The sequence below is a fragment of the Carcharodon carcharias genome, chromosome 11, assembly GCF_017639515.1.
Source record: "Carcharodon carcharias isolate sCarCar2 chromosome 11, sCarCar2.pri, whole genome shotgun sequence".
NCBI classification, from domain to species: domain Eukaryota; kingdom Metazoa; phylum Chordata; class Chondrichthyes; order Lamniformes; family Lamnidae; genus Carcharodon; species Carcharodon carcharias.
Window position 1 is genome coordinate 51,920,654 of NC_054477.1, and position 13,459 is coordinate 51,934,112.

Consider the following 13,459-nt stretch of genomic DNA (forward strand, 5'->3'; position numbering starts at 1 on the left):
AGACTAGCTTTAAATTACAGATTTATTAACTGAATATAAGTTCCATCAGTTCCCTTGTCCCCCAGAGAATTAGCCTGGGCCTCTGGATTACTAGACCAGTGACATTACCACTACGCCGCCGTCTCCCCAGTATTTGGAACACTAAGACATCATGAGAACAATCCTGCTGTTCGTTGAATCCTGTCATGTGATCATTTATATTCACCTAACAGGTATAGTCGCTCAAAAGGTGGCATCCTCAACAGTGCAGCACTCCCTCCAGTACTGCACTGAAGTGCCAATTGAAGTTTTGGTGCCATAACGTGCTGCTCTAAGCAACAATCCCATAAAACATTTTGTGAATTCCTCATTTATGCTACCTTTCTCCACCTGTTTTTTCTAGTCTATATGTAGGTTAAAATCTCCCATGATAACAACCATACCCTTCTGACAATCTCCCATTATTTCTTCCTTGATACCCCGTCCTACCACGTGGTTATTGTTAGGTGACCTGTACACTCTCACAAGTGACTTCTTGCCTTTATCATTTCTCATCTCTACCCAAACCACCAGTTTCCTGAACTTAGGTCATCCCCCTCTATGCTAATATCATCTTTAATTAACAGAGCCACCCCTCCATCTTCTCCTAGCTTCCTGTCCTTCCTAAATGTCTTATACGCTTCAATATTCATGTCTCAATCTATGTTATCCTGCAGCCATCTCTCTGTAATGGCTATTAGATCATACTTGTTTATTTCAACTTACACCACCGGTTCATCATTTGTTTCAAATGCAACGTGCATTCAGGTTTAGAGCCTTAAGTTTTGTCCTTTTATTATTTTTCTAACATGCAGCCTTATCTGTTGATGTACTCTTAGATTTGTACCCTCTGTCCCTTCCTGTCATGGTCTGTTTGTCATTTCTCACATTCGTACCTTCCTCTCTGGCCTTGTCTCTACACTTTGATTTACCATATCTTCTCAAATTTGATCCCTTGCCCCACTATTTAGTTTAAAGCCCCCTCTACTTCCCTTTTACTCACCCCTCCTATTATTTCCTCCTCAAATTTTTGTCTGATTGTGTTCCTGTCATTGCCTTGGGATGTTTATTTCCATTAAAAATGCTATTTAAGTTGATGTATTGTTCATCTAGTTTGATTTTGAGAGACCATACCCTATTCTTTTGTCTAGAGGATGGACAAGCACACTAAGTCCAAGGGCACTTAGGATCTGATCACTGCAGGGTAATGTCTAATTTCCACCCATTTTCTTCTGAAAATGTGGTTGATTTTTATGTGGAAAATTTTGCTACCGGAGACTCAAATCTTCCTGCTTTATTGTATGGCTCATCAGCGTATTCAGCCAACTGCTGCCTTGCCATCTGTAAGTAAGTGCATACTCTAAGTCTTGCATTCCGTTTGGTCAATTTTAGTTTGGATCTTTCCCCATTGATCACAGAGAACCTTGTACTTGTCGCTGCATTTTCCCTGGGTAGTAATTGCAAAGACTGCTTGATGGGTGTCATTGGTGGACAAGAGTAGTGCTTCCTGTAATTTGGGATGCATCTGCTGGAAGCATTGGAAGAAACTCCTGACCATTGATGCTGTCTTATTCTCATGATGGCCAGCCTTGAAGCATAATTTTCCAAATGTTCTGCCATATCATAAGCACATATGTTTGTGGCCTTGGAGTTTACATCATTAAAGTTACAGATTTGAATTGAATAGCTGTGCATTTATGTAATGTACGGTGTTCAGATTTGAGTATAAAATTGTTATCATTATCCTGCTGCAGTCCTGTTCCTGTGGGACCTGATCAAATTCTGTTGAGAGGAGCACAGCTGAGGAACACGCAATGGATTCAAGGCCTTGTGGTCTATACTGGACATGACACTAAACTAGTGCAGGTTATTATCTTATTTTCTTGTTTTTATTTCATTAATTGTGTAATTATCTCTTGTATTTACTTTTTAAAGTTTATTGATGAAAATACCTTTTCCAAATCTCATGGTTGCATCTGAACAGAATAGAATTTTTGAAAATATTACACTGGTTGATTTATTGTTGCATTTTTTTTCATCATGGCTCCTCAATAACTGCATAATCTAGTCTTTGGGATGGATGTTCCTGTTTAAATCAATGGTGAATCACTGCTGACCATTATTTATGTGCCAATTTCCGCCATGAACAGTTAAATGCAGAAGTCTAGATGTTGCTGTCTGAAATATCCCATTCCTCAAAAATGTCCCAAAATTGGCATCTCAGCATCCGATTCACCATTCAAAAGCATAGAACATATGTTGAAATATATTGTAAACACGTATATTGTGTTTAACAAAATGAAGTTCCTGTACTTACCTCTTAGATGCAGCTAGACTCACCATAAAGGTTAGGGCTTGTTCATTCCAGCTTAAATACTCTTTAATGGCATGGTAAATTTTAAATACTGTTATGCACTGAACTGAAAATGAATTTTTACAAGTGTGAAATCTCATTGCTTCAGGTTTAAAAATAATATTTTTGTTTTTTTGTTTCTTTTATCACTCTCAATCCAATATTTCTTTTTCCCTCTCTCTTTTGCTTTTTTTAAACCTTTGAATTCAACATTCTGACTTGTACCAAAACAAAAACATAAACAGAAATACCTGGAAAAACTCAGCAGGTCTGGCAGCATCGGTGGAGAAGAGCACAGTTGACGTTTCAAGTCCTCATGACCCTTCAACAGAGACCTGTGCTCTTCTCCGCCGATGCTGCCAGACCTGCTGAGTTTTTCCAGGTATTTCTGTTTATGTTTTTGTTTTGGATTTCTAATATCCGCAGTTCTTTGCTTTTATTTCTGACTTATACCACCTGACTCAGACTGCATTGCTTATTAAGATAAGAAAGTAAGAAAAAGGAATAGGCCTTTCCAGCCTGTTTCGTCATTCTGTAGATCATGCCAAATCTTCAATCTCAATTCCAGTTTCCTACCTGATATCCATATCTCTTGACTCCCTTAGAATCCAAGACTCTATTGATCTCAGCCTTGAATACATTCAACAACTGAGCATCCACAATCCTCTGGGGTAGAATTCCAACACTTCATAACCCATTGAGTGAAGAAGTTTCTCCTTATCTCAGTTCTGAATTGCCAATCCCTTATCCTGAGATCGTGAGCCCTTGTTCTAGATGAGGAATTGCCTCTCAACATCAACCCTCTCAGAATTTTATGTTTCAATGAGAATTCTTTTTCATTCTTAACTCTAGGGAGTATAGGCCCACCCAACTCAGTATTTCCTACAGACAATCCTCTCATTTCAGGAATCAATCCAGTGAAACTATATTGAACCCCCTCTAAGGTAAGCATTTTCACGCTTAGGTACAGAGACCAAACCTGTATGCAGTACTCCAAGTGTAGTCTCATGAATGCCCTGTAGAGTTGCAACAAGATTTCCTTACTCTTGCACTCTGAATCCCTTAAAACAAAGACCAACATACTATTTGCCTTCCTAATTGCGAGATGCACTAGCATATTAACTTTTTCATGTACATGGACATCCAAATCCCTCTAAACACCAACATTTAAGAATATCCCAACATTTAAAAAATATTCTGTTTTCTATTCTTCCTACCAAAGTGCTTAAGCTCACACTTCCCCACATCTGCCATCTTCTTGTCCACTAGTTTAACTTATTTTTGAGGCGAGGTTCACACCCACCAGTTGGAAAACCGATGGGATCCCCACATTGAACATTTTCAGGAGGCCTGAAGCAAATTTGTGACAATCAGACATTTAAGTGATTAACGAATTAATTAACAGTCATTAGTCTGTAGAATTCTCTTCCCCAGAGAGCAGTGGAGGCTGAGCCGTTGAATATGTTCAAGGCTAAGTTTGCTAGATTTTTGATCAGCAAAGGATTCAAGGGTTATGAGGGACAGACAGGAAAGTGGAGTTGAGGCCACAATCAGATCAGCCATGATCCTATCGAATGGTGGAGTAGGCTCAAGAAGCCGAATGCCGTACTCCCACTCTTAATTCATATGTTCATTGGGCATCCTGTGGAATCAATCCCCTTTCAGGGTGAAAATCCTGACGCTGAAAGCTGGCAGCCAATCAGAGGCCAGTAGCTCTCCAGTACTGACAGTTCGAGTGGGAATGGTGGCCACTGCCAGTATTGCACTGGGGCCTTCACCAGGGATCACTGATAGATCCTTGGAGAAAGGTCAGTGGAGCAGGATGGAGGTAACAGGGAGGGGGCTGGGGGTGCATGCTAGAGAGGGGGTCAACAATAAGGGCGGTGCTTCCCCAAGGGGTCTCCCTTCCCGATGCCAGGTCCCTTGTTCAGGCACAGATATGTGAGTACAAGGGACCCCCCTCATTTAGGACATAGGCAAGCCCTGAAGGGTTTGCTGTCCAGTTGCCCCATATGGCAAGCTCCCCACTGGTCGCTGATAGAATTCAAGCTGGCATGATGAGGCCCTTGTGACTCTTAAGTGTGTAAATAAGGGCCTCAATTAGCTTCCGGGTGGGAAGGCTGCCTTCCCTCTTCCCATCCAAAGCTGGATCAGAGGGGCTGGGGAAGGTGGCGGGGCGTCCATCCTACACCCTCCCTCCTGCCTGATCAAACGGCCCTCTCCTCACCTCTGAACTCGCCTCAGAGGTGAGGGGAGGGGTGGTGTGGCAGGGGTCATAAAATTCTACCCCTTGTGTCCTCCTCACGGCTTGTTTTATATCATCAGCAAACTTGAATATATTGTACTCAACCCCTTCATCTAAGCCATTTATATAGATTGGGTTGAATGGCCGCCTCGGACCAGAAAATTTCAATATACTTAGCTGATGCTGCAACACTGATTCTTGCAGCACCCCATCAAAGGTTCTTCAGTCTGATTAGTTAAGGAGATACACAGTTGTTCACAGCCCTGGCCTCACAGGTCCCAGATGCTCTGTATAGGGTGCTGTGATTTTTGGCTGTTGACTGACAGGAGCTTGCCATACTAAAGCTCAAGCCTGTGGGAAAATCTGGTCTCCCACCCAGTCAGCATTGTTCATTCGCTGCTCATAGCAAAATCTGGCCCAATATAATACTGGTTTTTGAGGAAATATTTCTACATTCATGTTGCAAACTATTCCTTCATACTTGGACATGCAACAGGTGAAATTGTCCTTTGTTCTTGGTCCTAAAACTTTCAGCATGTGAACAAAATGTATTAGCTAATAATGGTGCCAGTGTGCCAATTTTGTATGTAACAGAGTCAATGAACTGTTGCTGGTCAGCATAGTTTTAGTGATTTCCCACAAATTTAAAGCAATCCCTTAAATGGAGGGAAAACGATGAAAGATCAAGTTGGATTCTTTGAATCCTGTGTTGTTGTGTGCACGTGTAATATGATGTAATTCCCTTGTACGATGTGATAAATATTTTAGAATTCAACCCTACATCTCTTCAGTGCCGCCCACTTGATGGTTTGCGAGTCAGTTAACCTGCTGCTGGAGTAACAGTTTAACTAGAGGGAGAGGAATATGTGATACAAGTAGAATGCACAGAGACACCTAGGCATGTTATGGGAAATAAAAGCACTTGTTGCACAGACATCATAACTCACTTGAGTCTGTAAGAGAAGTTTAGGTGAGAAATAATTCCGGGTTTTATTATGAAATATATGTTATTACCTCTGGGAAATTTTGTTATTTGTTTGAGGCTGAGAAATTTGAAATGATCAAATCTTTAAATCACTTAGTAAGATGTGTTATAATACTTCAGTTTTAAAAACTGAGATTAATTCCGAGATATTCTTTAAGCTCTGTGGAATCTGTTTTGGTTTGGTCCAGTGCTTTAATTATACATGGTCCTGTCACATTTTTTAGGGCTTTCATCAGATATTTCTTCCTGCTTCAGTGTCAAAGACCATTCCATAAGTGAATACTCAGTCCATATGAATTGAGAAACTTCACCATTTGTGCAATACCTGGGGATATAAGAATCACCAGGGAAGTCAACAGAGACAAAATCAGAATTACCTGGAAAAACTCAGCAGGTCTGGCAGCATCTGCGGAGAAGAAAAGAGTTGACGTTTTGAGTCCTCATGACCCTTCAACAGAATTGAGTGAATATTAGGAGAGGAGTGAGATATAAGCTGGTTTAAGGTGAGGGGGGTGTGGGGTGGGGGGAGAGAAGTGGGGGGGATGTGGTTGAAGGGACAAGCATGCAGTGTTAGGAGCAGATAAGACTAACAGGGCATAAAAGATATAGATTTAAAAATAATGGAAATAAGTGGGAAAAGAAAAAACCAAATCAATTATTGGAAAAAACAAAAGGAAGGGCGAAGAAACGGAAAGGGGCTGGGGATGGAGGAGGGAGTTCAAGATCTAAAGTTGTTGAATTCAATATTCAGTCCGGAAGGCTGTAAAGTACCTAGTCGGAAGATGAGGTGCTGTTCCTCCAGTATGCGTTGGGCTTCACTGGAACAATGCAGCAAGCCAAGGACAGACATGTGGGCAAGAGAGCAGGGTGGAGTTAAAATGGCAAGCGACAGGGAGGCTTGAGTCTTTCTTGCGGACAGACTGCAGGTGTTCTGCAAAGCGGTCGCCCAGTTTGCATTTGGTCTCTCCAATGTAGAGGAGACCTCATTAGGAGCAACGAATGCAGTAGACTAAGTTAGGGGAAATGCAACTGAAATGCTGCTTCAGTTGAAAGGAGTGTTTGGGCCCTTGGACGATGAGGGGAGAGTAAGTGAAGGGGCAGGTGTTGCATCTTTTGCGTGGGCATGGGGAGGTGCCTTAGGTGGGGGTTGAGGAGTAGGGTGGGATGGAGGAGTGGACCAGGGTGTCCCGGAGGGAACGACCCCTATGGAATGCCGCCGGGGGGCGGGGTGAAGGGAAGATGTGTTTGGTGGTGGCATCAAGCTGAAGTTGGCAGAAATGGCGAGGGATAATCCTTTGAACGCAGAGGCTGGTGGGGTGATAAGTGAGGACAAGGGGGACCCTATCATGTGTCTGGGAGGGAGGAGAAGGCATAAGGGCGGATGCGCGGGAGATGGGCTGGACATGGTTGAGGGCCCTGTCAACGACCGTAGATGGAAAATCTCAGTTAAGGAAGAAGGAAGACATGTCAGAGGAACTGTTTTTGAAGGTAGCATCATCAGAACAGATGTGATGGAGGCGAAGGAACTGAGACACTGGGATGGAGTCCTTACAGGAACGGGGTGTGAGGAGCTGTAGTCGAGGTAGCTGTGGGAGTCGGTAGGCTTGTAATGGATATTGGTGGACAGTCTATCTCCAGAAATTGAGACAGAGAGGTCAAGGAAGGGAAGGGAAGTGTCAGAGATGGACCATGTGAAAATGATGGAGGGGTGGAGATTGGAAGCAAAATTAATAAATTTTTCCAGGTCCCGACAAGACCATGAAGCATCACCGAAGTAATCATCGATGTACTGGAGGAAGAGTTGTGGGAGGGGGCCGGAGTAGGACTGGAACAAGGAATGTTCCACATACCCCATAAAGAGACAGGCAGAGCTGGGGCCCATGCGGGTACCCATAGCCACACCTTTTATTTGGAGGAAGTGAGAGGAGTTAAAGGAGAAATTGTTCAGTGTGAGAACAAGTTCAGTCAGACGGAGGAGAGTAGTGGTGGATGGGGATTGTTCAGGCCTCTGTTCAAGGAAGAAGCTAAGGGCCCTCAGACCATCCTGGTGGGGGATGGAGGTGTAGAGGGATTGGACGTCCATGGTGAAGAGGAAGCGGTTGGGGCCAGGGAACTGGAAATTGTTGATGCGACATAAGGTGTCAGAGGAATCATGGATGTAGGTGGGAAGGGTCTGGACAAGGGGAGAGAGAATGGAGTCAAGATAACGAGAAATAAGTTCCGTGGGGCAGGAACAGGCTGACGTGATCGGTCTGCCGGGACAGTTCTGTTTGTGGATTTTGGGTAGGAGGTAGAAGTGGCCCATCCGAGGTTGGGCGACTATCAGATTGGAAGCTGTGGTAGGAAGATCTCCAGAGGAGGTGAGGTTAGTGACAGTCCTGGAAACAATGGCTTGATGTTCACTGGTGGGGTCATGGTCCAGAGAGAGGTAGGAGGAAGTGTCTGTGAGTTGACGCTCAGCCTCCACGAGGTAGAGGTCAGTGCGCCAGACAACAACAGCACCACCCTTGTCAGCGGGTTTGATGACAATGTTGGGGTTGGACCTGAGAGAACGGAGTGCAGTAAGTTCAGAGAGAAACAGATTAGAATGGGTGAGAGGAGTTGAGAAATTGAGACGACTAATGTCACGCCGACAGAGATATTGTAGTTTGTTCGCTGAACACAAATCCTTTCATGCTTTCCTAGTCTTTGGGAAATGGAAGAACAGATATGCTATTAGAGAGTCTGTTGTTGGAGCTGCACTCATCCAGGCAAGTGGAAAGTATTTCTGACATGCGCCTTCCAGATGATGGATAGGCTTTGAGCAGTCAGGTTTGTTACTCTCTGCAGAATTCCCAGCCTCCAACCTGATCTTGTAGCCAATGTATCTATATAACTAGTCTAGTTAAGTTTCTGGTCAATGGTAACCCCCAGGATATTGATAGTGGAGGATTCATTGATGGTAATGCCTTTGAATGTAAAGGGGAGATGGTTAGATTCTCTCTTGTTAATGGCCATTGTCTGCTACTTATGTGGGAAAGTTACGTGCCACTTAGCAGATCAATCCTGAATATTGCCCAGGCCTTGCTGCCTGAATATTGCCCAGGCCTTGCTGCATATGGACATGGACTGCTTCAGTATCTGAGGAGACACGAATGGTGCTGAACGTTGTGCATCATCAGTGAACATCCCCACTTCTGAACATGTGATGGAGGGAAGGTCATTGATGAAGTAGTCAAAGATGGTTGGGCCCAGGACACTACCCTGAGGAACTTCAGCAATGTCCTAGGCTGAGACAATTAGCTTAAAGCAATCATAGCCATCTTCCTTTGTGTTAGGCATGATTCCAACTAATGGAGAGTTTTTTCCCTTGATTCCCTTCAGATATCGTGGCAAATACTTCCTTTGCTTTCAAATGCTCTTAACTTTCATTGTCAAAGCCTGTTCAAGGCTTGAATGCAGCACCTATATCTGGGGAAACTATTCTAAGACATCTCTTGCACTTTTGTACAGGAAACTTTTACTTTTTTAACCTTTGATGCCATGCAGTCAGGACCTTGCTCCTTTTCCTGCCCATTTTAGTCGAAAAAATTACTCCTCAGTTCAGGCAGATATGTTTTCTCATTGATCCTCAGTCAGCACAAGAGAATGGTTATGTCATACATTTCAGTGTTGTTGAGCCACCAGAAGCAGGCTTCTTGTCACTGAATCCGATCATCTCATCTAGATTTACCTTAAACTGAACCGTTTATAATAAAATAGCATAATGGATTTGAAAGTGTTCAACATGTGTTTTTTTTGTTTCTTGCTGTGGAAAATCAATGATTAATGTTATCCTGTAGTCAAATGGATGAGACGGAAATTCTACATCAGGAGTCATAGATGCAGGCCTGTGTTCCACCATCTCACACAGTAACACTACCATTCAGAGCTCTTTGCTGATTTTATATTGAGTACAGGTTACTGTGAGGCATGCAGATTATTTTTCATAGCACACTTGGAGAGTATTCATTGATAATTTAAGCTGTTGAGCTAGAAAAGAGCAATTTATAACAAATCTTCCAAAATGCCCTCAATATGTCGCATCTGAAATGCTCTGTCTAGACCATTTACAATGTCAACAGCACTGAAAAGATGTATTGTAAATGGAATTGGTATACATTTATATTCTAATCTTGGACCAGGCACATAAGCAGTAATCAGAGTGCATTCCATTTTTGACATTCTTAGTTTTATCATGGACACAGAATCAGAAAGACACCTTCAGCTTTTCCGGAAAAGGAAACCCATAACCTGTGTGATGGGCTATTACTGTATGAATACAGTCTAAAATTTTTTTCTGCATTATTTTAAGAGACATCATTCCATTAATTGTAAACATGTTAATAGCTGTGAAATAAACATTAAATTTTATATACTGGTATTCATTAGAATAATTTAAAGGTTATATTTCTTTCCCACCCCCCAACTGGTTAATGGAATCTGCAGTTTTTGCCTTTGTTTAATTCTTTCACAGATGTGGGTGTCGCTGGCTAGGCCAGCATTTATTGCCCATCCCTAATTGCACTTGAAAAGGTGATGGTGAGCCGCTACCTTGAACCGCTGCAGTCCATGTGGTGTAGGTACACCCACAGTGTTGTTAGAAAGGGAGTTCCTGGATTTTGACCCAGCGACAGTGAAGGAATGATGATATAGTACCAAGTTAAGATGGTGTGTGGCTTGGAGGGGAAGTTGCAGGTGTTAGTGTTCCCATGCACCTCCTGCACTTGTCCTTCTAGGTGGTAGAGGCTGTGAGTTTGGAAAGTGCTGTTGGTGAGTTGCAGCAATGCATCTTGTAGATGGTGCACACTGCTGCCACTGTTCGTCGGTGGTGGAGGGAATTAATGTTTAAGGTGGTGATTGGGGTGCCAATCAAGCAGGCTGCTTTGCCTTGGGTAGTATCAAGCTTCTTCAGTGTTGTTGGAACTGCACTCATCCAGGCAAATGGACAATATTCCATCATACTCCTGATTTGTGCCTTGTAGATGGTGGACAGGCTTTGAGGAGTCAGGAGGTGAGTTACTCACCACAGAATACCAAGCCTCTGACCTGCTCTTGTAGCCACGGTATTTACTTGGCTGCTCCAGTTCAGTTTCTGGTCAGTGATAAAATGGTAAGCCCTAGGATGTTATTAGTGGGAAATTCAGTCATTGTAATGCTATTGAATGTCAAGGAGAGATGGTTAGATTCTCTCTTGTTAACGATAATTATTGCCCGGCACTTGTGTGGTGTGATTGTTATTTGCCACATATCACCCAAGCCTGAAAATTGTTCAGTTCTTGCTGCATATGGACACGGACTACTCCAATATCTGAAGAGTCGCGAATGGTGCTGTATATTGTGCAATCATCAATGAACATCCCCACTTCTGACCTTATGATGGAGGGATGATCATTGATGAAGCACCTGAAGATAGCTGGGCCCAGGGCACTGGTCGAGGAATTTGTGTAGTAGTGTCCCAGGACTGAGATAATTGATATTCAGCAACCATAACCATCTTCCATTATCCTCAATATGACTCTAACCAGAAGAGAGTTTTGCCCTTGATTCCCATTGACTTCAGCTTTGCTAGGGCTCCTTGTTAGCACACACAGTCAAATGCTGCTTTGATGTCAATGACAGACACTTTCACCTCACCTCAGGAGTTCAACTGTCGTCCATGTTTGGTCCAAGGCTGTAATGAAGTCTGGTGCTGAGTGGCCCTGGCGGAACCTAAACTGAGCGTCAATGAACAGATAATTGCTGAGCAAGTGCCACTTGATAGCGCTGTCGATGACACCTTCCATCACTTGGCTGATGATCGACAGTGGATTGATGGGGCAATAATTAGCCAGGTTGGATTTGCCCTGCTTTTTGTGGACAGGTCTTACCTGGGCAATTTTCCACATTGTCGGGTCGATGCCAGTGTTGTAACTCTTTCGAGTACAAACACGTTTCCATCTGTTTCAGATGAAGTTACATTGTTTCATAGTTTGCCATTGTTAGATCTGAACTCTTGATCTTGGGGTTACAAACCCAGTACCATAACCTCTTGGCTATTTAGGCCAAGCATAAGTAACTCTTTCGAGTACAAACACATTTCCATCTGTTTCAGATGAAGTTACATTGTTTCATAGTTTGCCATTGTTAGATCTGAACTCTTGATCTTGGGTTTACAAACCCAGTACCATAACCACTTGGCTATTTAGGCCAAGCCATAGTTTTGCCATTGTGAGATTTGAACCCTTGATCTTGGGGTTACAAACCCAGTACCATAACCACTTGGCTATTTAGGCCAAGCATAAGTAACTCTTTCGAGTACAAACACGTTTCCATCTGTTTCGGATGAAGTTACATTGTTTCATAGTTTGCCATTGTTAGATCTGAACTCTTGATCTTGGGGTTACAAACCCAGTACCATAACCTCTTGGCTATTTAGGCCAAGCATAAGTAACTCTTTCGAGTACAAACACGTTTCCATCTGTTTCAGATGAAGTTACATTGTTTTATAGTTTGCCATTGTTAGATTTGAACTCTTGATCTTGGGTTTACAAACCCAGTACCATAACCACTTGGCTATTTAGGCCAAGCCATAGTTTTGCCATTGTGAGATTTGAACCCTTGATCTTGGGGTTACAAACCCAGTACCATAACCACTTGGCTATTTAGGCCAAGCCAGTTAGTGGTCCCTGCTGAGATTGTAACTCTTTTGAGTACAAACATGTTTCCATCTGTTCAGATGAAGTTACATTGTTTCATAGTTTGCCATTGTGAGATTTGAACTCTTGAGCTTGGGGTTACAAACCCAGTACCATAAGTTGTACTGGAACAGTTTGGCTAGGTGTGTGGCAAGTTCTGGAGCACACATCTTTAGTGCTATTGCTGGAATGTTGTCAGGGCCCATAGCCTTTTCAGTATCCAGTGCCTTCAGCATGAATTGAATCAAGTTGGCTGAAGACTTGCATCTGTGATGCTGGGGACCTCAGGAGGAGGCTGAGATCCTCAAGAGGAGGATGAGATGGATCATCCAACCGGCACTTTGGCTGAAAGTGGTTCAGCCTGGTCCTTTGGTCTGACGTGCTGGGCTCTCCTATCATTGATAATGGAAATATTTGTGGAGCCTCCCCCTCCTGTTAGCTGTCTAATTGTCCATCACCATTCATGACTGGATGTGGCAGGCATGCAGAGCTTAGATCAGATCAGTTGGTTGTGGGACAGAGATTAGCTCTATCTGGTGAATGCTGAGTCTGTTGTTTTGCTTGCAAGTAGCCCTGTGTTGTAGCTTCACCAAGTTGATACCTCATTTTTAAGTATACCTGGTGCGGCTTCTGGCATGCCCTCCTGCATTGTTAATCGAACCAGGGATCACTCAAGGCTTGATGGTAATGGTAGAGTGGGGATATGCCAGGCCGTGAGGTGACATATTGTGTTGTATTCAGTTCTGCTGCTGCTGAGGGTCACAGTACCTCATGGATACCCAGTTTTGATCTTGGTCAGTAGTGGTCCCCCACCCAGAGTACATTCTGTGCCCTTGCCACCCTCAGTGCTTCCTCCAAGTGGTGTTCAACATGGAGGAGTACTGATCCAGTCAGCTTAAGGGGGATGGGGGGTAGGTGGTAATCACCAGGGGGTTTCCTTAGCTTTGTTTGACCTGATGCCATGATAATGGGTCCGGAGTCAATGTTGCGGATTCCCAAGGTAACTCCTTCCCAACTGTATACCACTGTGCTGCCACCTCTGGTGGGGTTGGCCTGCTGGTGGGACAGGACACACCTAGAGATGGTGGTGTCTGGGACATTGTGAGGTATGATTCACTGAATATGACTGTGTCAGGACTGCTTGACTAGTCTGTGGGACAGCC

The 13,459-nt window shown here is 43.5% G+C and overlaps 1 protein-coding gene across 2 annotated transcripts in view; it reads left to right on the plus strand.

Moving 5' to 3' along the window:
• Positions 1 to 13,459, plus strand: part of atp8a2 (ATPase phospholipid transporting 8A2) — a 631,244-nt gene that overhangs the window by 183,427 nt on the left and 434,358 nt on the right. For both annotated transcript variants that reach the window (XM_041199633.1, XM_041199634.1), the window contains one exon: positions 1,773 to 1,884. In XM_041199633.1, coding sequence (XP_041055567.1) covers positions 1,773 to 1,884 — 112 coding nt within the window. The remainder of the gene's footprint in view (positions 1 to 1,772; positions 1,885 to 13,459) is intronic.